Source organism: Staurois parvus, unplaced genomic scaffold (assembly GCF_062004578.1).
Source record: "Staurois parvus isolate SC_StPar_1 unplaced genomic scaffold, SC_StPar_1.0 ptg000276l, whole genome shotgun sequence".
NCBI classification, from domain to species: Eukaryota; Metazoa; Chordata; class Amphibia; order Anura; family Ranidae; genus Staurois; species Staurois parvus.
Window position 1 is genome coordinate 810,453 of NW_028318072.1, and position 26,238 is coordinate 836,690.

At 42.6% G+C, this 26,238-nt stretch overlaps 1 protein-coding gene across 2 annotated transcripts; it reads right to left on the bottom strand.

Moving 5' to 3' along the window:
• Window positions 1-589: 589 nt before the first annotated feature.
• VAMP5 (vesicle associated membrane protein 5) lies at window positions 590-26,238 on the bottom strand. Of its 2 annotated transcripts, XM_089681688.1 has the most exons (4): window positions 26,057-26,238; window positions 12,336-12,433; window positions 9,850-9,987; window positions 590-2,240 (listed from the first exon to the last, which is right to left on the bottom strand). In XM_089681688.1, exons 2-4 carry the CDS (start codon window positions 12,339-12,341, stop codon window positions 2,070-2,072), a joined length of 315 nt encoding a protein of 104 aa, XP_089537814.1. In that variant the 5' UTR covers window positions 12,342-12,433; window positions 26,057-26,238; the 3' UTR covers window positions 590-2,069. The 2 variants fall into 2 exon arrangements, with proteins under 2 accessions (XP_089537814.1, XP_089537815.1); XM_089681689.1 differs by lacking the exon at window positions 12,336-12,433 and having other exon boundaries at window positions 26,057-26,234.

Genomic DNA, 26,238 nt, shown 5'->3' on the forward strand with positions numbered 1-26,238 from the left:
ACTGCTCTATAAGGAAAAAAAATACAAAACGTATTAAAAAAAAAGAAGAAAAAAAAAAGGGCAGACGCAATGGACCACTTGGGCTTTTGTCTGTCATTTTTGTGTTTCTAATGTCTTTATTTTGGATGCCTATTTTCTGCATGTTCAGCTACTTGTGTTTGGGGATTTGTGTTACATTGGATGTGTTTTCTGTTTGTCTATTAGTCTAAGTTGTCCCTGTCTTCATTCGTTGTTTGCCTCCTGTGTCTCTCCCCATCATATCAGCTGTACACAAACATCAGACGCTTTAATGGAATGCCAGCAATGGGGTTCCAACACAGCAGTGCAGTGCAGCGAGACGCCATTCGCAGTTATGCAGTCCGGCACACTGAGTGATGCTGGCACAGATATCAGATGTATCACAGTATGGCCAAATACAGGAAATGTCCTCTGGGAAGAGGGATATCACGCAGCAACAGTCTGTAAATGTGTCCATAGCTTAGTATAATACTAATGCATATAAAAAGTAGTGTACATGTCTGTGTTCAGAATAACAGAATATTTATACATAAAAGGAAAGACAAACAAATAATATGAATCTTAATGACTATTGAATTTGATATTATTTATTTACATATGTTGACAACTTTTACATCAATGCGTCTTCCACTCACACATTCACACTAGTAACAATTAGGCTAGGTTCACATCTGTGCGGGTGGTTCCGCTGTGGATCCGCAGAGAAATCCATGCAGCCGCATCACCCACACAGAAGAATGCGAACCCGCGGGCGGGTGCCATTAATTCTAAAGGCACGCCGCCCGCACTGGAAATTGCAACCACACTCAAAACCGAGGTTCCCGTGCGGGCTGCGGTTTCCAAAGAAGTGTAGAGACTTCTTCCCTGCGTGTCCTGGGGCACGGGAGTCCATTCAAATGAATGGGCTCTCGTGCCCACGCAAAACATGGCCCACAGGAACGCACATATGTGAACCAGGGCTAAGAGGTGAATTTCTACAAAAATATGCAGAGCTATTTATCCTGTTAAACTGCATATACATTTTTTCTGTGTGAATAGGGGCATAATCAATTGTTTGTGGGCTATTTTTCTTTCCAGGTCGAATGTTATTAATTCATTAAAAATGGAGTAATTCGGAAAATAGTGTGAATCAGGAAATTACCACATTATTGCCACCAGATGGAGCTGACAATTTTAATAAATTAATATTTATTTCCTATGACCATTAGATCCAACTACTGGCCATAATGTGGTATTTTCCTGATTCACTCTATTCTATATGAATGAATTGCATTGAACCTGGGGAAAAAATAGCCTAGTAACATCTGATTTTGCTCCCATTCGTACAGAACAAATGTACATGCCGTATCTGTTCAGAAAACAAATGATAAAACAGAAACAAATTATAAAATCAGGTTTTGCCATTGTGGGGGAAAATTCAAACTGGCTCAATGACAACAAACAAACTCCATGTAGATACTTTCCCTGTTGGAAATTATATCCTGGGCAAAAGCACTGCCAGGCCATGGTTCTAATTGTCCAAACAAAATTGATCTGTTGCTTCAAGTAACCACATTTCTAATAAAACAAGCATTCAGACTTGCAACAATAGACACTATAACAATACTATGGCTTCACTCCAATTTTAATAAATCTACCCAAGAATGCAGCAGTAGATGAATGAACATTGGAACGGAACATTGAGAGAGGGGCGTCATTTAACACTTGTGAACAATTCCTGAACGTTGCTTCAAGTACTGTGCATACCGCGGTGTACCGAGCACATGAGCTGCGCAGCACACAGTAGGGTAGTATAGTTCTTGGCAGTGCCTATCAGAGTTTTCCCTATCATCTGTACACATACAATGAAAGAACAGCCTTGAAGTCTGTGTATGTTGGCTGATTGATGTTCAGAGGTCGATTGGTCATCTGGCTGATGAAAAGTAACGTTCTCATTGGACTAGGAGGATATAGGCTCCATGCTTGCAGATAGATCCTTTGTGTCATATCTTTGTATCCATTGTCTCATGTTTGGAAGAGAAAAGCTGTCATCCCAGTCTTTCCCAAGTTTATTATGGATTTGGTGGAGTGTCCCCCCCACCTCCACTGAACGAGACGGCCACAACAATGATGATGATAATTAAAATCACAAGAACGATGACTCCAGAAATAATGTACCAGCGCCATTTCTCCCATCGCGTCTTACGCTCCACTGTCTGGGCTGTCTTCTGGAAGTTGCTGGCCTGCACAGAGAAGAAATGGTGTTACTGTTTGTATCATCAGCATGTTCATCAGATCAAGTTACTTATGAAGAAGTGACCTAGGATCACTGCCAGCTCGGCCAGGAGAAGTATACAGTGCCACACTGAGGGACAAATATACAGCCTACAGTATAAGGCTACCTTCACACCGTTCTGTACCAAAAAAGCATATGCATTTTTACAGCATTTGCGTTGCATTTTTGCATTTTTGATGCATTTGCATTGCATTTTTTCCTCCATATCTCTGGACTGGACAAAGCACTTCCCACAGCTGCATTGGGGTTAATTTTCTAAAGGCAAAGAGACTGTGCACTTTCCAAAGTGCAGTTGCACTCTGCAAGAGCAGTTGGTCCAGAGCTTAGTAAATGAGCAGAAACTCTGCTGACTTCCATCATCTAATCCTGGGCAAGCAAAAATTCAGTTTTTTTTTATTTTCCTTGCACGTGGTTGGGTAATCTTTGCAAAGTGATACTTCACCTCGTATACGAAGCCACTGCACTTTGGAAAGTGCACAGTCTATTTTCATTTAGTAAATCAACCCAATTGTGTTTTTGATGTACACTTTATTGGCAAAAGTATTGGGACGCCTGCCTTTACACGTACATGAGCTTTAACCTCCCTAGCGGTCTGATTATGTCAGTATTTCTGTGCTCAAAGCGGTACATTTTTTTGCATGGAAATATGTATTTTTTTTATTGTAGGCCTGTAATTTTTAGGAATAACGCACTGAAATCTGTCCGAACAAGAGTCTAGTAAACATCTTGGGTATGTTAAAATTTGAAACACGAAATCATAAATTATAACTTAATAAATAATCATAAATAATAATGTAATAAGAAATGTAATTCAATAATATAATCAAACCAAAAACACTGAAATTTGAAATATAGTGCCAGGTTCGCACATCACTGAGCAAAGTCGCAAAATTGTTTTCAGTGTCTGATGACGAATTTCCCCCACGAATCATTATCACTCAATTCCGCAAGAGGTTCTAATTTACTATCGCTGTTCTCTAGCTGGTCTAAAACCGATTTTGACCTATAGGGACGCTTTTTGGATGCCATGGACGTTTCTCAGTTTCCAGGCAGAAAGAACAGTAAAAATGCATGCAGGGCACAGGACAAAGCACTAGGGACAAAATGTATGTGAAATGGTTTGATACAGTAATGTTTTACGATGTGATTTTAGTGAATGTCACTTTTTGTCATTTTCAAATTTCCCGCCAGTTCCATCCCCGTACGTCCCGACGCTCGCAGGGGACGGAACCCAGATGACAGATGCCACCATCTGCCGGAGGACAATACAGGGGACACTGCAGGAGGGACATCGCGGGAGCGCAGGACAAGGTAAGTGATCGAGGGATCCCGGAGCAGCACCGCATGGTAAGCCCGAGTGTAGCTCGGGGTTACCGCTTGTGGTACTGAAACATTACCCCGAGCTACACTCGGGAATACCGCCAGGGAGGCTACTGGCATCCCAGTCTTAGTCCGTAGGGTTCAATATTGAGTTGGCCCGCCCTTTGCAGCTATAACAGCCTCAACTCTTCTGGGAAGGCTGACCACAAGGTTTAGGAGTGTGTCTATGGGAATGTTTGACCATTCTTCCAGAAGTGCATTTGTGAGGTCAGGCACTGATGTCAGACAAGAAGGCCTGGCCCACAGTCTGTGCTCTAATTCATCCCAAAGGTGTTCTATTGGGTTGAGGTCAGGACTCTGTGCAGGCCAGTCAAGTTCCTCCACCCCAAACTCACTCATCCATGTCTTTATGGACCTTGCTTTGTGCACTGGTGGGTAGTCATGTTGGAACAGGAAGGGGCCATCCCCAAACTGTTCCCACAAAGTTGGCAGGGGTGTCCCAATACTTTTGGCAATATAGTGTATTTTTGCTGTGTTTTCCATTAATTTCAATAGAGAGGTGCATGTTTTTTTTACCTGACCAAACATGCACCAAAAATGCATCAACCAGGATTTTTAGAAACGCAAAGGACAGGTGTGAAGAGCTCCATAGGATTTAAAGGGTTGAATTTTTTGTGCATTTTTCTTCTTTTTTCAACTGAACAAAAACTGATCAGTGTGAATGCAGCCTAAGGTTACTCAGATTAACTGTTTTTGTTTTTTTTTGTTTTTTTTTCGCTCAGCCAGCAGGAAGAACAATTATATAAAACACAATCGAGGAAGATGGAGGAATCCTCCATGCTGTGCCACTGTATTCTGACAGTGGAACTGCTTCACTGCCAGAATCAGTGATCAATAAAGATACAAAGATTTTCCAACATTCCGTTCAACAGAAGTCAATCATTAGATCAACTTTGGTTGAGTGGGAATGGGCATAGATGGAATTTAGATTTAGATGTTAAACCAGATGAATTTTGATCCATCTATGGCCAGCTTAGAAATGCAACCTTGTGTAGCTTTGAGCAGTAAACTCACTCTACGTAAATTAGAATTCAAGTAAACTCTAAACACTGGCCATACACAGATAGTAAGGTGAACAAAAAAAAAAAAACATTCTTCCATCCACACTATACAACATGGGTGGACCAGTCTCCTGCTATACTCACTGTATTTCGACAGCCGGTCCTACCAGCTTTTAAATACCCGAACAGCGGCTACATCCGATTGGATGCAGCTATTGTTTAGCTGACAAATTTTAACCTGACTCCTTTAATTTTTCAATTGAGGATGTTGGACAGGAGGAGGACGACAGGGCCACCCGTTCTTTAGTATATAGCCATCTTAAGGGCTCATTCACATGAGCACTCCAGCCTATACAGTATGGAAGACTTTGTGTCTGGGGCAGCGTGGATCCAGTCCAAGATTTCACCAGCACTCTGATGTTTTGATAAACAAACAGGACTGTGGGTAATAGTAGTCTGTTACCACTCACAAAAGGTTAAGCCTATGGTTCAAAAACCTGCCCCTTCTACTTCCAAGAAGCATTCCCTTTGCCAATCTTAGGCCTCAGATTCTAAGCCCAAACCCCAGTCCCGTTGCAAGAAGAAACCATGAACTTCAAACTCCTCAAAGTCCTCTTCACAATGAAGGGGGGCACCACTTGTTTGGTTGGGGAGACATATGCAGACTTTTGTGGAGGTTTGGCAGGGCGAGATTGTAGACGAGTGCCACTAAGGGCTCTTCATTGGGCACTATCACTTCTGCCTGAGGAAGAGGTCCTAAGTGGCCTCCAAACGTCATTGCTTTCTGTTGGTGACGTTAAAGTTTCCTGTCTATCTGAACACAGGGTGCTGGTGGTATCTTGCATTGGACTTATGCTTTGGTGGTTCCATCTGCTGTTTCAGCACAGCACCCTCCTATGAAGGGGGTATCATTGTTGTATGGAATGCCCTGGACTCTTCGTATTTATGGAGCAGCATAGAGTTGTGTGTAGGCAGCCTATGTTACCCTAGGTTCATACCTAAGCGGTTTCCGCAGCATTCTGCAGAAATGCACTACAGCCCATTTAACATGATTTCCTATGGGACACGTTCATATCTCCACGTTTCCACTTGGTGTTTTTTTTTGTAAATGGTCAGGGACTTTTTTTAACGCAAAAAGTTGCATTTTTGGTTCTATAGACACTGCAGAAAAGCATGTAGTGCATTTCTGCTGTGTTTTGAGGCGTTTTAAATCTGCCTAGGAACAAGAAAAAGAAAAAAAAGCAAAACACTAGGCAAAAACGCATGTGCAAAAACGCCAAACGCACTGCAGAGATGGATCAAACGCAAACTGCATAGGTGTGAGGCTAGCCTAAGTCAATTGAGACGCAGCCGATGTACAAACTCATCTGCTCATCTGAGTTTGACAGGCTTGCAAGGACAGGTGCATGGTCCAAACCGCAGATGGTGTGTATTCAGGGTTGTGCACCCATTCCTGCATAAACAATCTAAATGTGTATGGCTAGTTTACCAATGAATGTTCCCCTTTTGGTCTGTTAAATATCTTAGTCTATCTTTTGTGAGCCTGCCTACCAATGAGCTTCTAACTTCCTGCAGTGAGTAGACAATACTGCACTGATTTCCATTGTTATCATCCCTGCCATTGTTCTCCCTAAGGACTACAGAAACCCTCCCCTCTATGTTGTGGTGTTATTGGGGGGGGTCTATAGTCCCAAAACTTTTCTTTTTCTAGTGTGACAAAGCTATACCTCCATAGATACAGTACAATGAGTGACTGTTGTCACCCTGGGGCAAGACGTTTGCTACTGGCAAGGTCACCAGGTGAAAATGAAGGACACAAAAGCCTCAAAAAAGAAAAATATTACAGCTACCATATTATTAATAATATTACAGGTACTTATATAGTGCCATCAGTGTGTGTGTGTGTGTGTGTGTAGTACATTCATATAAGCCCCTAACCCTCAAGGGGCGTACAATCTAAGGTCCCTAACTCACAATCATACATATACATACTAGGGCCAATTTGCAAACTTCAGGCTAAGGACTAGTAAGTTACAATACAGTATATCACATTTACATTCTAAAGTTTAAGGCCTCGTTTACATGGGCCCTAGTTGGAAGGTAGGCAGCCCATTCAAATCTACTAATATGCAGCACTCCCACGGACATAGCCTCTCGCCCTAATGTGACAGCTGAGCGGATACGGGTGAGTGGCCTTAAACGCAGACAGTGTGCTGCTTACCCACACCTGAACACCTGTCATATTAGGATGAGCGACCGTGTCTGTGCAGTAAAGAAGTTTTGCCTAGACATGCACTTTAATTAAGTCTTTAAATCAGCATTTGTACTTCTATATAGGTCACACAGTATAACACAATATTCACAATAAAAAAACTTATATGCAAAAATTAACTTATGAAGTCACATGCCTGACAGACATGGAAACTTTAATTTTTGTTCCACTGTTTCAACACTTTCCTTCGCTAGGTCATTGCCCGAGCTTAACCACTTACCTACAGCCATATGGTAGAAAAATGGCGGGGAGGTGAACTCCGTTTTCTGGAGAACTGTTTTTAAACAAGGCTGCAAAAAATATGCACAGGAATCCAAATGCATGTGATTGACTTGGCATTAGACAGCGCAGATCACAGACACCATGTACAGAGCCAATCAGTGTGGCTCTGTGCCTTGTGATCATTGTGAATGAATTACAGCAGTACTAAGTGTAATTACTTTCTGTGTTTACAGACATTTATGGAAGAAGGAGGACTTAGCAGGAAGGGGGTTTAAAGTGCCACTGACTAACAGTGATTGCAAAATTGGTGGAAGTGGGGGGGGGGGGGGGTAAAGTGCCACTGTCCATCAGTGATTGTGGTCATTTTTTAAGTTAAAGAAATTAAAGATAAATGTAGGTAATTCCATATTTTTTGGTCTTTTTTTCCTGTAAACAGTAAGAAAAAACTAAAATTCAATGTCTTCCTTTGGTGGCTCCGCCCCCTCAGGTGCCACCATTATGGCACATGCACAGATGTGCCAACAGGTTCTTCCCAGCCTGGCAGAGCCAAACGGCACATCTGCGCGCACACAGTTTATGTTCTGTGCATGCGCAAAGACCAGGAAGATTTCGAACGACCTTGATAGAAGTATTTGTGCATAAGCGGGAAGAACTGGCTGGAGGGACTGGCACATTAGCAGATGTACCGCAGGGTTCTCTCTGGACCTGAGCCCTGGTGCACATTAGCGCACGCTCAGGGGGGCAGGGAGAGCTTTTTTCCTAGGTGATAAACACAGAAGTGCTGCTGTGCAGCACAAATGGAGTACTTTCCAAAAACAAAAAAATTAGAGAGGTACGGGGGAATGAGGCAGGGTGACACAACTTCACAATTAGGCTAAAGGTCTGCTTTAAATACTTAAGTATATGTATAACCACCTTCCCCCAAAACCCCTCAAAAAGTTACACTTTCTCCCCAGAAAGTAACACAATATTATAACCTTTTTGAAATTACATAAATCTACTCATATTCAAATAAATGAATATAATAATAAAATTCAAAAAAATCAAAAAAAGTCCAATACAAAGTGTCCCAAAGAATGTCCCAATACAAACAAAAGTAGTGTCCAAAAATTGTCCCAATGTTCAAACTTTATCCTCCAGTAGGAAGAAATTCCATTTCATCCCGTGGTACCTCAAAAAAAAACAAATTTGAATAATCTAGTGCATTACCTTTATAAATGATATATTCACTCCGTGCAAAAAACACAAAAACTGTGCAAGAACTGTATATATATCTCCTCCGTGCACATATGAGTTAATTGTGACCACTCTGTGAACACTGCAACACTGTGTATCCACCAACACCAATAGTATTAAATACTATTACCCTCTGTATCCATATACCAGTATCCAATGAGATCTTCTAATTCACTTCAAAGAAATTATTCCAAGGTCCTCAAAAGACAAGAAGGGTCTCAAGGCTCATATTCAAGGTATAATTAAGAAATTTTTAATAGCCACTTACATTAAAACTTCATTAATCCAGCTTCCAACATGTTTCTCGTATGAGTTCTATCAAACAAATGCGATCTGCCATGTGTTGACAACCCACAAAATGGCCGCGGCGACACTTCCGGTCTGCGTGCTTGCGTCACGACGTCACACCCTTAACGCGTTTCGTCACTTCCGGACTTTTTGGACACTACTTTTGTTTGTATTGGGACATTCTTTGGGACACTTTGTATTGGACTTTTTTTGATTTTTTTGATTTTTTCGAATTTTATTATTATATTCATTTATTTGAATATGAGTAGATTTATGTAATTTCAAAAAGGTTATAATATACTGCTTTAAATACTACCAGAACAAGCTTTATCTCTCTAAAAGAACTGTATAAAATACATTTGGGTACAGTGTTGCATGAATGAGTAATTGTCAGTCAAACCATCAGGTCACTGAAAAATAGCCTGATAATACAGGGGTATATACAGGCCTGGGATATATTCATACTGATATGCAAATGGTTAACCAGACAAAACTAGTTCAACTTTCCAACCTCCTCATGTCTTGTCATTCATGAGGTAGGTATCGATCATCTTAAGGTATGGATTAAACATTATGAGACAGGTATCGATCATCATAAAGCATGGATTAAACATTATAAGTATCGATTATCATAAGGTATGGATTAAACATTATGAGATAGGTATCGATTGTCATAAGGTATGGAATAAACATTGAGATAGGTATCGATCATCATAAGGCATGGATTAAACATTATGAGATAAATATGGATTAAACATTATGAGATAGGTATCGATCGTCATAAGGTATGGATTAAACATTATAAATATCGATCATCATAAGGCATGGATTAAACATTATGAGATAGGTATCGATCGTCATAAGGTATGGATTAAACATTATGAGAGAGGTAGCGATCATCATAAAGTATGGATTAAACATTATAAAACAGGTATAAGAAGCATACTTTGTGAAGATGTCAGATCACTTGTATATCAGAGCAGACCTGGCTGTGGGCTGTGTGTGCAATACGTTTCTCCAATGCGTACATTTTGGAGGAATTAGATCTGGGCTTGTCCCAAACATGGGTTTGGCTTGATAATTATTAAGTAATAGGTAATAATTACCATATATCACAATCCTGTATTATGGTAATAAGGCTGTTCATATGAACGTACCATACTTTTCAGTTCTTCAGAGCGAACCTCCAGGTTTGCCAGTTTCCCTTCCCTCTCGAAAACCTTGTCCACATTATTTTTCATTAACACGGTCACTTCCTCTGCCTCCCGCTGGCACATCTCTATGTTCTTGTCTGCCTGAAATTCAGAAAGAAAAATGTAATGTGAACTACTCGATATCTGAATCAATAGGCAGTGATAACATCAAGGACATATAAGTATACAGTACACAGGGACCTTAGTCAAAATATTAAAGGTGAATTCTGATTGGCTGCTTCCCTTTGAAAAAAAACAGTTGGCCCCATTCATACCTGAGCGGTTTGTTGCTTGATTCCTAAACAGTGACAATGCTCAAGTTGAAGAATTCCATTATTCTCAATGGGCCTGTGCACATCTGAGCACTGTTTCGCTTGTCACCTTATAGCTTGAAGCTTGGAATAGTAGATGATCTTCTTTTGGGGCAGAATGGCATGTTTTTGGTCCCAAATAGATTAATGGGAGAGTGTGAAAAACGTATGTTTATGAATATATATCAGGCACTCCCATTTTAGGGTCTATGTGGCCAAAAAGGCATGATTCTGCACAAAGAAAAGCCTTCCATGCTCAACTCTATTGTGAATGGGGCCTAAGCAACCCTGTACAATGGTGTAGATTGTGAAAAGGCAGGTGTGACATGCCAAAAAAGCCTGCAGAGAAGTAATCCATGCAGAGAATCAATGCTAACACACACAGTAACAGCAGGATGTGATAAGTGTCACACCGTACATAAACCAAACAATGAATTTCTCTTATTCATTCCCAATTGGTTGGTTTATTATAAAATCAAAGAGTCAGGAAACCCAAAATTTATTTTTTTTTTCATTTGAGGCTCCAAAATAAAATTGTCCGTTTCGGTGTGATGTGAAACCATTTCAGTAAATAGTACATACCTGGTGATCCTGCCAGAAGATTGTACTCCTTTTTTCCCATTGGCAACACTTTGCAGGCTGATCTTCCCTCTGCAGCATTGCCACCATCTGCACATGCTCCAATATTGTGCCTCAAGCAGCCTATTCCCTTCCCCTCACCTTCAACATACCTGTGACTTTATCCTCATAGCAACCCTGGGTCACCAGCCTCCTGGTCCCTCCCATTTTTGATAACCTGAGCCAATCGCACCCCTCGGTGACCTGACAGCACACTTCTAATCACCTTGTGGGATATAGTATACTATCAGGTATTTATAAATACAGTGGCAGTTCATTTTTTTGTATATAAGAGAGACAGAGGGGCACCAGACTAAGGTGTCCGTTTATGAACCAGCGGTAAATGATCGCTGCTTCCGTGAATGCCTTTTATGAAGCAGTCCTCCAAACGAAGGGGGAACGGTCTACAAACGCTGGAGAATGGTCTACAAACGCTGGAAAACGGCTGATTTTACTATAATCTCATGAGATTACAGTAAAAGATCAGTTTACTAAACAGAGGTAAATTATCGCTCCTTAGTTTGCGGTCCCTCCGATTCTCCAGCTCTGGGCTGGAGAATCTGGAGGGAGAACACAGATCTCCAGCGAAGGGCTGAACATGTTCTCCACTGATCTCCTGAGTGTCATAAACTGTGAATGACCAGAGAATAGCTGCGATCCTCTGAATCACAGCTATTCTCTTTGTCAAAATGAACACCAAAGTGCAGCATAAAGTTAATGGGATTTATTGAACACATACAATGAGCAACTCGCTAGAAGGTAAAAAAGGCAGACAAGTCATATGAGTGGCTCCCCTCCTGGTTCCTGCTTCCCGCCGGTCAGGGTAGCCTCCACGTAACTGAGCTTTGAGGCCTGGAGCTTCCAGGAGCGGCCATCCGCCATGATAGCCAGCGTGGAATGTAAGATGGCGCTGGACCGGACGTGACGTCAACAATGAAACGTGATGATGTAGAAGTGGGCAGTAACGCGTTTTGAAGTTTTGGAGGTGTGAAGAAGCAGTAGCTTAAAAATGTGTTACCGCCCACTTCTATGTTTTCACGTTACGTCCAGTCCGGCGCCATCTTGCGTTCCATGCCACCGCGCCACTCCTGGAAGCTCCAGCCTCACAGCTCAGCTACGTGGAGACTACCCTGACCGCCAGGAATCAGGAACCAGGTGGAGAGCCACTCGTATGACTTGTAGATATGCCTGCCTTTTTTTACCTTTTAGTGAGTTGCTTATTGTATGTGTTCAATAAATCCCATTAACTTTATGCTGCACTTAGTCTGGTACCCCTCTGTCTCTTTTATTCTCACAGAGTTCCAGCTTTAATCTTAAGGATGCTGCCACAGATGCTGCATTGAGTTCATTCTTTTGGATGTCTACATGGGCTTTTATTAATTATAACTAACACTCCTCCAGTGCCAATTTTATATATATTCTCTTCCATTTTTTTGTATATCAATCACATGCTGAGGAATTGGAGAAATGGAGGGCAGAGGAAAGAGTCTATCATCCCAGATCATGTCAACACAAACATACCAGCATATGTAAACAGCGACTTCATGGGGAACCTGATATGCTATGGCTTAGCCCTGTCCACAGAGAGGATGTGCAGAATGGAGAAGGAGGCGATTAACCTAAATAGAAAAAAAATCGAAATAAAAGGACTTTATCCTACTTGAAATACACTATATGATCAAAGGTTTGTGGACACCTGACCATCACACCTACAATATACAAGTTTGTTAAATATGCCATTCCAAAACTATGAGCATTGATACACAACTGAACCACACTTTGGGATTATACCAGGTTCCACTGGAAAGCATGTCTGTGGGAATTTGGCCCATTTAGTATAAAAGAGCACTTGTGAGGTCTAGTACGAATGTTGAATGAGAAGGTCTGGCACGCAATTGGCGTTTGAGTATATCCCAAAGATTTTCAATGGGGTTGAGATCAAGGCTCTGTGAAGGCAACTCAGACTCCTCCACACCAAGCTCATCAGACCATATCATTCTGGACTTGGGCACAGTCTCATCCTAAAACTGTCATTACAAGGTTGGAAGCACACAGTTGTTTAACCACGTGCCCTCCTGAGGATTTAACCCCTTTCATGACCAGGCAATTTTTTTGCGTTTCGGCACTGTGATACTTTAACTGACAATTGCGCGGTCATGCAACGCTGCACCCAAAAGAAATTTACGTCCTTTTTTTCCCATGAATAGAGCTTTCTTTTCGTGGTACTTGATCACCTCTGCGTTTTTTATTTTTTGCGCTATAAGCAAAAAAATGCTGAAAAAAAACAATATTTTTGACTTTTTGCTATTAAACATGTCCAGTAAAAAAATGTTAAAAATCTAATTTCATCATAAATTTAGGCCAAAATGTATTCTGCTACATGTCTTTGCTAAAAAAAATCCCAACATTTGTAAATTAATTGTTTTACATGAAAGTTATAGCGTTTACAGTATAGATACTGGATTTTTTTTTTAACTAGTAATGGCGGCAATGCAGCAGACATTCTGACACTGGGGGGAACTAACTTGGTGTCACTGACACCCCAGTGACACCAATACAGTGATCAGTGCTAAAAAAAAGCACTGACATTGTACTAATGGCACTGGGCAGGAATGTGAGGGCGATCAAAGGGTTAACTTTGTACTGGGAGTGTTTTACTAGGGGGCGGGGTGTGTGTTTTTCACTGTAAGCACACTGATCAGGATGGCTGTACTGTGCACAGCCATCCCGAGCAGTGTGCTCGAGCTGACAGGGAGGATGATTGTTTGTAAACAAAACAATCTTCCTCCCTGTCGGAATTTACTCGGTAATTACTGGGCGCCGGCGGGTCATTACCAGCTGGCACCCGGTGGTGGACATCTGCGGCCCCGTATGGCGGCGTAGGTAGGGCGCTCGCGCACGCCCTACCCGGAAATGCAAAATCACGTATATATATATATGTGATTCTGCGCACAGGTGCCGCACTGTAGCAGTATATCTGTTATAGGGCGGTCCTTAAGCAGTTAATATTTCTTTGTATGCTGTAACATGAACAAAAACCTTCATTGGAAACACCTGCACTCAAATTTAGGAGGGGGTGTCATATACAGTATTATCTGCCATATAGTATGTGAGATTATCAGGTGTCCACAAACTTTTGATCATATAGTGTGTGATTAGAGATTGATTACTTTTTTGTTGATCTTCCCAACCTATATGTCAACAGAGCTGTAGATGGGTTTACTGACACTTTAAATACTGTACATTGTTTTATATTTGATACACGTTGATCCTGCCTGAAATCTAGTGAGCGAACTTCCTGTGCTCTGTGCCTATTCTGTTAGCATTGTTCTTGATTCTCTCTGTGGACTACAGAAAACTCTCCAATGTTATGGAGATAGGGAAAGAGGGGGTGCTCTGTAGTCCAGTCTTAGGGTGACAATGCTGCTTCTTCTGTAGTGATGCAGTACAATGAGTGAGCCTTGTCACACTAGGACAGGAAGTGTGTTAATGGCAGGATCACCAAGTGAAATTACAGGAATATACAAAAAAGTAAACATACACCCACCATATAGAAAAATGGGTAAGCTGTATCATATTGCATTTTTGTTCTTGGGTATAGAAGCAAGTCACCCTCTGGCTTTATATATCTCATGGGGACTCCAGTGCTGACATATACTCTATCTGTCTCTTTTCCCACCATCCTTGAATTTATGGATGTTAATGTCCACCTTTTAGAAGGTGATTTCATGTCCGTGCTCTACACTATAAATGCAACACCTCCCTCCTCCTATATTTTCTGCCACAGGAATGCAGAAACTAAGCAAGCAAGCAAGTCTTACTCCTTCTGCTGCACTTTTCCATAATGAAAATCCAGCAAGTAAAGTGATATTCTGATAGAACATGTAGTTTATGGGCAGAGCTGTGTACACATGCAGACACCTCATTACTGTGGTCCTTAAAAAATAACCCAGGAACTGATCCAGGGGCAGATCCAACCTGCTTACTCCATCCAGAACTGAGATATTAAATGATATTAAACCCTCAGTTTTCAGCACTTTCAGCAGCTAGTTGAATCACTTAATGAGGATGCAGTTCCTTTATCTTAATCCTCATCTATGTTTCATTCTAAGCTGGTGCCATGTCCGCACCCCCAGGATCCCAGTTTCAGGGTGGCTCTTTTCTCTTGCTGCATCCTATGGAGCGACTTTTAAAAAATAATAATCTATATAGTCCATGAGCACTATTCCATCATTTTAAACAAATCCAATTTTAAAATGATCCATTTATCCTTCCTCCCATACCTGTAAGCCATTTGTGAACGGAGTGAAGCCTGCCCCAAAATGCATGTGATATTTTTCACAGCTGCGTCCTGCCCTTTACTCTCCTTCAGGATGGACCAGCCGTTCGGACTAGTACCCCTTAGTGGTACAGGAGAAAATGCCATCCTTCTGAGCCCCACACATTGTCACCGCAGAGGACCCCAGCAGCTGTAGCACTCTGTCTCTGACCATCTCCTGTAGCATGTCCACAGTCTCTGACCATTTCCTGTAGCATGTTAACAGTCTTTGACTATCTTCTTTAGTATGTACACAGTCTCTGACCATCACCTGTAATACACCTCCAGAATATGAACATCCCCGTAACACACCTCCAGAATATGAACATCCCCTGTAACACACCTCCAGAATATGACCATCCCCTGTAACACACCTCCAGAATATGACCATCCCCTGTAACACACCCCCAGCATATGACCATCCCCTGTAACACACCCCCAGAATATGACCATCCCCTGTAACACCCCCCCAGAATATGAACATCTCCTGTAGCACATCTGCAATCTGAACATCTCTTGTAGTATGCCCTCAGTTTCTGTCCATCTCCTGCATAATGCCTGCAATCTTTGACCATATCCTGTAGTATGTCATCAATCTTTAACCTTCAACTGCAGCACGACTCCAGTCTATAACCATCTCCTGTAGTACATCTGCAGTCTCTGGCCATCTCCTGCAGTATGTCCATAGTCTTTGACCATCTCTTCTAGCAATGTCCACAGTCTCTGACCATCTCCTGTTGCACATCCACAGTCTTTGACTATCTACTACAGTACATCCGCAGTCTCTGACCATCTCCTGCAGCTTGTCTGCAGTCTCTGACCATACCCTGTAACACACCTCCAGAATATGAACATCCCCTGTAACACACCTCCAGAATATGAACATCCCCTGTAACACACCTCCAGAATATGACCATCTCCTGTAACACACCTCCAGAATATGACCATCCCCTGTAACACACCTCCAGAATATGAACATCTCCTGTAACACACCTCCAGAATATGAACATCTCCTGTAACACACCTCCAGAATATGACCATCTCCTGTAACACACCTCCAGAATATGACCATCTCCTGTAACACACCTCCAGAATATGACCATCTCCTGTAACACACCTCCAGAATATGACCATCTCCTGTAACACACCTCCAGAATATGACCATCCCCTGTAACACACCTCCAGAATATGAACATCTCCTGTAACACACCTCCAGAATATGAACATCTCCTGTAACACACCTCCAGAATATGAACATCCCCTGTAACACACCTCCAGAATATGACCATCTCCTGTAGCACATCTGTAATCTGAACATCTCCTGTAGTATGCCCTCAGTCTCTGTCCATCTCCTGCATAATGCCTGCAATCTTTGACCATATCCTGTAGTATGTCATCAATCTTTAACCTTCAACTGCAGCACAACTCCAGTCTATATCCATCTCCTGTAGTACATCTGCAGTCTCTGGCCATCTCCTGCAGTATGTCTATAGTCTTTGACCATCTCTTGTAGCATGTCCATAGTCTCTGGCCATGTCCTGCAGTATGTCTATAGTCTTTGACCATCTCTTGTGGCATGTTCATAGTCTCTGACCATCTCCTGTTGCACATCCACAGTCTTTGACTATCTCCTACAGTACATCCGCAGTCTCTGACCATCTCCTGCAGCTTGTCTGCAGTCTCTGACCATCTCTTGTAGCATGTCCATGGTCTCTGACCATCTCCTGTTGCATGTCCACAGTCTTTGACTATCACCTACAATACATCCACAGTCTCTGACCATCTCCTGCAGTTTGTCTGCAGTCTCTCACCATCTCTTGTAGTATGTATTCAGTCTCTGATCATCTCTTGTAGTACGTCACTGACAGTCTTTTTATATCACTACATATACTGAGTATTAAGCATGTTCCCTTGGTGGTGTTAGGATCTGCACTTGAAGACCCCTATATTAAGTAAGTTGATTATTACTTCTGAAGCCAGAGATGGAAAAAGGGAATATATCTTCCAGCCATTGCTCTGTTACATCATGCACATGGTGGGCTTGATTTCTACCTGATGCCTTAACCTCATATTGGCAAATCATACACCAATGTTCACAGTCAGCACTGCAGTCTTAATCTGCAATTGTAAAACGAGTTGCAGGGATCTGTGAATGGAAAGAATACATGTCCCATCTACCATCGCGGTAGAGAAACTAACAGATCCCAATGGAGAATAAGCGTGGTCACATCATCGTACTTTCTGTCCATTGTTTACTTCTTCCAGCCCCATAACAGTAGATCCATACTTCTGTACAGACCTGAGACTGGGATGTAAACAATGCAGGAGCTTGTCCATTGTACCTGTGACCCACTGATCATGGCTGCAATACTATGCAGGCTTCAGTACAAACATTTATTACATACAATCCATACAATCTGATTCTCCTGTATACTGCATTCACGGCTGGCATTAGCTAGATGTGCGTTTATTTTTGTGTGACAGCATTGGGCAGCCCATTCATTTGACTGGGCTGCTCTATACACAACAAATGCACCTGCACCTTTTTGGGGCGTAGAGCTTGGCACTTCCTTACCCTAGAGCAGGGGTCTCCAAACTTCAAAAGCAAAGGGTCATTTTCCTGTCCTTCAGACTTTAGGAGGGCTGGATAGTGGCCAGTGGGAGTAGAAAATGCTTCTGCCTTGGTGGTCAGCAGGGGTAAAATAATTGCATAACGCCTGTGGGCATTAGGAGGGGTAAAATAATTGCATAATGCCTGTGGGCATTAGGAGGGGTAAATTAATTGCATAACGGCTGTGGGCATTAGGAGGGGTGAAATAATTGCATAACGCCTGTGGGCATTAGGAGGGGTAAAATAATTGCATAACGCCTGAGGGCATTGGTAGGGGTAAAATAATTGCATAACGCCTGTGGGCATTAGGAGGGGTAAAATAGTGGGAATAATAATTTATTAAATGAACATTTTTAATTTACAGTATTCCATATTTGGTAAAGGTAGACTATTGCTTCATTCTGCCTTCTGTCCAGATAAAGTACACTATGGTATGTGTGTATCAACAGTTTACCTGCGAGTGAATTCAAACTGTATAGTCACCAGCTCACTATAAAATGAAATGCACGATGTCATAAAACATGCACACCCTGTTATCAGAGCGAAAAATATGGCACCTCTGTACAGATGTTCATCATTAGAACCTCCACATCAGGCAGCAGCGTGTGAAATCATGTACCACATTACATTACATTACATTACATTGAGTTTATATAGCGCCAAAGGGTTTGCTCAGCGCTGTACAATAGAGGGGGGGACAATACATGAAACATTACAGCAACTACAAACAGCACACGAGGCAGCGAACATATCTACAGTACATACTTTCATATCCCCTGAAAATACCCTGTGGCTTTTTACTTCCCCTTTTTTCTCATACAGTCACCTTTAATAATGTCAGTACATGCTTCATGCGGTTTATTCTTACAAAAAAGGCTCTTGTAAAATTCTAAACAGCAGTCAGACCTCCAAACAGTTAAGAAAATTCTTAGAACAGTGGCTAAATGGTTAGCACTTCCGCCTGGCAGTACTAGGGTCATTGGTTTGAATCCCAACCACAGCACCACCTGCCTGGAGTTTGCATGTTCTCCCTGTGCCTGTGTGGGTTTTATCTGGGTACTCTGGTTTCCTCCCACACTCCAAAAGACATGCTGGTAGGTTAACTGGATTCTGTCTAAATTGTCCCTAGTATGTGTATATATGAATGTGAGTTAGGGACCTTAGATTGTACACCCCTTGAGGGTTAGGGACTGAAGTGAATGTACAATATATATGTGTAAAGCGCTGCGTAAATTGATGGCGCTATATAAGTACCTGAAATAAATAATAATTACTTAGCCAGTGATCACTCAGCCAGTGTACATTTAGGACTCATTTACACCAGCCCTCCACGCTAAAACAGTGCCTTGTGTACTGGCGGTACGATGTGTTGTTAGAATGTATTGCACTGTTTGGACTCGTCTACACTCGCCTCAAAATGTGGCATTGGGCATGCTTTTTTAAAGCACTCTGAATGCCAATCAAACCACCTGAATGAAATAAAATTGTAAGGTAAGCTTACAGTCCTGTTTATATGGTGTGTTTGCTTTGCTGTGCTTCAAAAATTATACCTCATGACGCTTTCTTGGTACTTCAAAGCAACGCCAAAGCCTCCATAGAAGTCTATCACAAAGCTCGCTAACAGCATCTGCAGCTTTTGAGAGGCTTTTATTCAGCTTTATCTTCACTTTGTTTTAAAGGTATTGCAGGTATGGGATATTCTAAGATGCAATGGTAAACCAATTAGTGAACCGGAAAAATATCATCAGCAGTCACTCTCGGTGAATGTGGATATTCTGAAAGTGTCTGGTGAAGACATCACATTAGGTGTGCAGCATGGAGCAGCAGGAAGGTTAGGGGGGTCCGAACTGGAGCGGAACAACTAGCAAATGGCACACGTGGTGTGCAACATTGAAACGCTATAGTGGAAGGTAAGCGGGGACAGGAGAGAGAGGACTGAGAGGCAGAGGATCAGCAGAGCTGGAGGTTACTATTGAGCGGGGTATCAGCAAACATTGGGGGTACTAATGAGTGGGGGATCAGCAAAGCTGCAGGTTACTACTGAGCAAGGGATCAGCAAAGCTGGGGGTACTACTGAGCAGGGGATCAGCAGAGCTGGGGCCACTACTGAGCAGGGGATCAGCAAAGCTGGGGGTACTACTGAGCAGGGGATCAGCAGAGCTGGGGGCACTACTGAGCAGGGGATTAGCAGAGCTGGAGGTTACTACTGAGCAGGGGATCAGCAGAGCTGGGGGCACTACTGAGTGGGGGATCAGCAGAGCTGAAGGTTACTACTGAGTGGGGGATCAGCAAAGCTGGAGGTACTACTAAGCAGAGGATCTGATGAACAAGGTTACTAATAAGCTGCGGATCTGCTGAACAGGGGTACTAATGAGCTGAGGATCTGCTGAACAGGGGTACTAATGAGCTGAGGATCTGCTGAGTGAGGGTACTTCTGAGCTGGGGTTCTACTGGGTCACTTTAAAACAAATCAAAAATCAACACAAACACAGAGCATTTGCCAAGCTTCATTAAAGCTTCAAAAAAGCATCACAGAAGCACCAACGAAGCATTAAAAACACATCAAACATGCATGTTGAAGTAGTAGGCACTTTCTTGTGTATTAAAGTCAAAGCAAGTGTAAATAAGCCTATGTGTTTTTTTTTCTTTTAACTTTTATGAAGTGTAATAAAATGACACTTTATTCAACTCTATGCATGAAAGCACATTGTGACGAATTTCAATGACAAGCAGCATGGTGATTTGTGCTGCGTAAAAGTGCGGCAGATCTGCATATTACGCAACTCGTCGCAACCCACCTCAATGCAGCATTATCGTGGGAACAGGGACAAACAATTGTATTCTATGTGCCCTGGCTTTCAGCCTGAAGATCAACACAGCTCAACTGATGTGGTGTGAATGAGCCCTTAGACACTGGAGTACACGCCTCACAAACCAGACTTGTAGGTACGTTCATCATGCATACGTTGTAGCCTGTGCATGCTTGTTAATTGGAACTGTAGTATATGCAGCGAGGGAATGATCAGACTTCAAGGATCACCGCCATTAATTGTTAATTAACGTTGCCAGAAAACACATGATTGATGCTCTGGTGTATGCACACAAACTTTAGTAAATCAGACCCATAGCGCTGTCAACCTCCTAATGCTGGACATGGCACTGATCAGGAAAAGCACATTTGTTTTAGGTTCATACATGTTACAATCTGATTGTGCATTCTCTTGTATATTGCATTCCTTCAGACTTTAGGAGGACCAGATTGTGGCCAGTGGAAGTAGAAAATGCTTCTGATTTGGTGGTCAACAGGGGTAAAATAATTGCATAATGTCTGTGGGCATTAGGAGGTATTGGTATTAGTGGGAAAAGTAATTTCCATTGCTGGTGTCAGTGGAAGGAATGGTACCTTATCATTGTTGTCAGTAGGAGGAATAGTGCCCCATCACTAGTATCAGTGGGAGGAATAGTGCCTCATCATTGAGATCAGTGGGAGGAACAGTACCCCATCATTGTCATTAGCAGGAGGAATAATTCCCATGATTGGTGTCAGTGGGAGGAATAGTGCCCCATCTATGGTGTTAGTGGAATGAAGAGTGCCCCATCTATGGTGCTAGTGGAGGGAATAGTGCCCCATCTATGATGTCAGTGGAAGGACGAGTTCCCCATCTATGGTGTCATTGGAGAGAATAGTGTCCCATCTATGGTGTCAGTGGAAGGAATAGTACCCAATCTATGGTGTCAGTGGAAGGAAGAGTGCCCCATCTATTATTTCAGTGGAAGGAAGAGTGCCCCATCTATGAAGACATTGGAGGGAATAGCGCCCCATCTATGGTGTCAGTGGAGGGAACAGTGCCCCATCTATGGTGTTAGTGGAATGAATAGTGCCCCATCTATGGTGTCAGTAGAAGGAAGAGTTCCCCATCTATGGTGTCATTGGAGATAATAGTGTCCCATCTATGGTGTTAGTGGAAGAAATAGTGTCCCATCTATGGTGTCAGTGGAAGGAATAGTGCCCTATCTATGGTGTCAGTGGAAGGAATAGTGCCTTATCTATGAAGTCAGTGAAAGGAATAGTGCCCAATCTATGGTGTCAGTGGAAGGAAGAGTACCCCATCTATTGTTTCAGTAGAAGGAAGAGTGCCCCATCTATGAACACATTGGAGGGAATAGTGCCCCATCTATGGTGTCAGTAGAAGGAAGAGTGCCCCATCTATGGAGTTAGTGGAAGGAATAGTGTCCCATCTATGCAGTCATTGGAAGGAATAGTACCCAATCTATGGTGTCAGTGGAAGGAATGGTTCCTTATCTATGATGTCAGTGGAAGGAATAGTGCCCTCTCTATGGTGTCAATGGAAGGAATAGTGCCCAATCTATGGTGTTTGTGGAAGGAAGAGTGCCCCATCTATGGTGTCAGTGGTAGGAAGAGTGCCCCATCTATTTTGTCAGTGGAAGGAACAGTTCCTCATCTATGGTGTAAGTGGAAGGAACAGTTCCTCATCTATGGTGTTAGTGGAATGAATAGTTCCCCATCTATGGTGTCAGTGGAGGGAACAGTTCCTCATCTATGGTGTTAGTGGAATGAATAGTTCCCCATCTATGGTGTCAGTGGAGGGAACAGTTCCCCATCTATAGTGTTTGTGGAATGAATAGTGCCCTAAGGGCCAGATAAAGGAAACCAAAGGGCCACATCTGCAGGTCGCAGTTTGGAGACCACTGCCCTAGAGCAAAATATGTAAAGTGCTCGGGATAAATATTTCCTTTCAGAATTAATATTTTCTATGGGACATTATACTACAAAATACTCCCACAAGTGCAGGCCATTGATTGCAAACAAGAGTTGTTAATTTGCACACACAAAAAAATATTTTTCCTAACAAACTCATTCAAGACCATGTTGCAAAAATGAATACACCCCAATGAAAGTCTTAGGAGCAAAGCTAAATTTTAGACAACAAAATTCTAATTACCAAGACTTCAACTACAGGTGAGTCTAATTATTCATAAACAGGTGTCCAGCAAACAGTTGATTATAAAAGGGCGTTACTTAACAAAGAAAACCCCTTCCCATTTCATGGTGTCAGCAATGACACCACATGGAAGAGAAATGTCACAAGGCCTGAGAAAGAAAATCATTTTACACAAAAAAGGTGAAGGCTACAAGAAGATCAGCAAAGTTTTACTTATCAGTCAGAATACTGTAGCAAAAGTGATACAAACATTTAACAAAGATGGAACTGCAACCATTTCACAGAGATATCCAGGCCGTGCCCAGAAGTTAACACCTCAACAAGAGTGTCTTCTGATGGGAAGGGTTGAAGAAAATTTGCTATGTAAGTTCACTGCAGTTAGCTAAAGGAGTAGAAAGCCAAACTGGTGTGATTGTTTCTCGTTGACACAATACAGAATACACTGCAGAGGAATCGCATGCATGGGTGTCATCCACAAAGGTAGCCTCTCCTAAAGCCCCGGCACAAAAAAGCCCACCTAGAATTTGCCAGGGCCCATGCTGAAAAAGAAGACTACTGGGACTCTGTATTCTGGAGTGATGAGACCAAGATAAATGTTTTTGGAACTGATGGCTTCAAAACTGTATGGCATTGCAAAGGTGAGGAGTACAAAGAAAAATGCATGGTGCCTACTGTGAAACATGGTGGTGGCAGTGTTCTTCTGTGGGGCTGCATGAGTGATGCTGGTGTGGGGGAGCTGATTTCATTGATGGTATCATGAATTCACAGATGTACTGCTCTGTATTGAAAGTGAAGATGCCACCATCACTCCGTGCCATTGGTTATTGTGCACTTTTCCAACATGATCCAAAACACACATCTAAGGCCACTTTTGCAAGAAGAACAGAGTGAAAGTGATTCAGTGGCTAAGTATGTCTCCTGATCTGAACCCAATCGAACATCTATGGGGAATTCTGAAGAGACAAGTTGAGCATCACTCTCCATCCAGCATCCAGGCTCTAAAAGAGGTCGTTCTTGAAGAATGGAAAACAATAGATGTTGCAATATTTCACCAACTTGTTCATTCCATGCCTAGAAGACTTGGTGCTGTCCTTACAAATCATGGAGGTCATACAGAATACTAGATGGAGTAGTTTTTGTTGTGGGGTGTTTCATTTTTGCATCAACTAATTTGAGTAAAACTGAAGATTTTGTCATCTAAGTTATTTTATTAACCATCTTTAATGTAATGAGCTGAACAAATGTTCTATAAAACTCAGTTTTGTAAAAAACTTTGGACATTGTTCTTGTGTTCATTGAGATATTGATTAAAATCTTACTTTTCAAAAGGGGTGTACTCATTTATGCTGAGCAGTGTATATATATATATATAGCAAAGCGCAGCACTTCCCCTATATAAATATGTTTTGCTCTGTCGTGGTTACAGATATCAGTGTTTAGGCAGCACAGTGGCTAAATGGTTAGCACTTCCGCCTGGCAGTACTAGGGTCATTGGTTCAAATCCCAGCCACGGCACCACCTGCCTGGAGTTTGCATGTTCTCCCTGTCCCTGTGTGGGTTTCCTCCGGGTACTCCGGTTTCCTCCTGCACTCCAAAGACATACTGGTAGGTTAATTGGATTCTGTCTAAATTGGCCCTAATATGTGTATGTATGAATGTAAGTTAGGGACCTTAGATTGTACGCCCCTTGAGGGTTAGGGACTGATGTGAATGTGCAATATATATGTAAAGTGCTGTGTAAATTGACAGCACTATATAAGTACCTGAAATAAATAACCCCAAAAAATATATTTTTTGGTTGTTTTTCTTTTTTTTTTTTTACTTTTTATTGAAGCAGTAGCACAGTGGGTCTCGGTTAATTATTTATTATTTATTTCAGGTACTTATATAGTGCTGTCAATTTACACAGCGCTTTACATATATATATATATTGTACATTCACATCAGTCCCTAACCCTCAAGGAGCGTACAATATAAGATCCCCATTTATTCATACACATACTAGGGACAATTTAGACAGGAGCCAATTCACTTACCAGCATGTCTTTGGAGTGTGGGAGGAATCTGGAGTACCTGGAGGTAACCCACGCAGGCACAGGGAGAACATGCAAAAGCTAGGCAGTTGGTGCCTGTATATCAGCTTATTTACCCTGCATTTTAGTGCGTTAGCCACGTTTTGCCATGCACAAAAACGTGTTTTCTGGCAATGTTAATTAACAATTAATGGCGCTGCAAGCGTGATGCGTGTTCTTCATGCGTTCCGTGAGAGTGTATGGAAACACGCATTTTTGCTCGTGTTCACGGAGATGTGAACAGAGCCTTAGATCTACCAACAACTACAGTATGTAGTACAAGTGCCTGCCTGATTAGGTAGGTCCTCATATGACAGCTTTGGTGAATCGAAAGATGACCGTACAAAAGATTGTAGAATCAGATTGTAATGTGTATGGGGACCCATAGGGGGAGAATTTACTAGACAGCTGTGGCCCCAGTTGTGCATAGCAAGCAGTCAGCTTCTGTCTTTCATTTTCAAAGTTTAACTGAAAAAGCTGAAGACAGACGCTGATTGGTTGCCGTGCACAGCTGCTCCAGACTCTGTCTACTCCACCTGTGCGGGCTGCGATTTGCACGTGCGCTAGAGTGCATTCATTTTAATGGACTCCTGTGCCCCGGAACACGCAGGGAAGAAGTCCCTGCACTACTTTGGAAATCGCAACTCGCATGGGAACCTCGGTTCTCAGTTCGGTTGCGATTTCCAGTGCGGGATTAGAACTAATGGCACCCACCTGCGGTTCCCGCATTCCTCTGTGTGGGTGGTGCGGCTGCAGGTATTTGTGTGGGGTCCCGCAGCGGCACCACCCGCACAGATGGGTTAGTAAAGTCCCCCCCACAGTCTCAGAATAAGAGAAGACAGGGTGGGTACAGGGGCGGACTGACAACTCATGGGGCCCCCGGGCAATAGGGGATCATGGGGCCCCTGTGTCCTTGCCCAAACTCAAAAAAGTCTATGAAAAAGGTACCAGGGGCATCTCATGGGGTCCCCTACTGACCCCGGGCCCTCGGGCAGTGCCCGAGTATCCAAATGGTCAATCCGCCCCTGGGTGGGTAGTACTAAGGAACCCGAGCACCTCTGTTGTACTGCGCCACTGCAGAGGGAGCAATCTGAGCACAAGAAATCCTACTAGAAAGACTGATCTCTGGTGACGGATCTAGAACAAGCAGCTCTCGCAGATTCTCTTGTTGACCTTTCCTATTCTAGTACTGCATGAAAGTGAAAGCACAGAGAAAGAATTCTGATCTACATTATGGGGAGGGGAGAGGCAGCTATTACAGTGGGGCTGTGACTTACCATGATCTAGGAGTTGTGTGTCCCAGCACTAGTCCTGGAGTGGGGTGAGTGTAGATCAGATCAGGGTGGTAGTAGCAGAGAAGTTACACTGTCAGCCCAGTCCTGTGTGTGTCCTCCTCCCTCTCTGATCACTCTCCTGTCATCCAGCTCGAAGTCCCAGCAAGTCCCAGAGGGGGAGGAGC

What these genes read in the sequence shown, in the direction of transcription:
- VAMP5 (XM_089681688.1), bottom strand. An exon ending in CTGAAGAACTGAAAAGTATG is followed by an intron (nt 2,241 to 9,849) that starts GTACGTTCATAT and finishes TTCTCTGTGCAG; the next exon opens with GCCAGCAACTTCCAGAAGAC.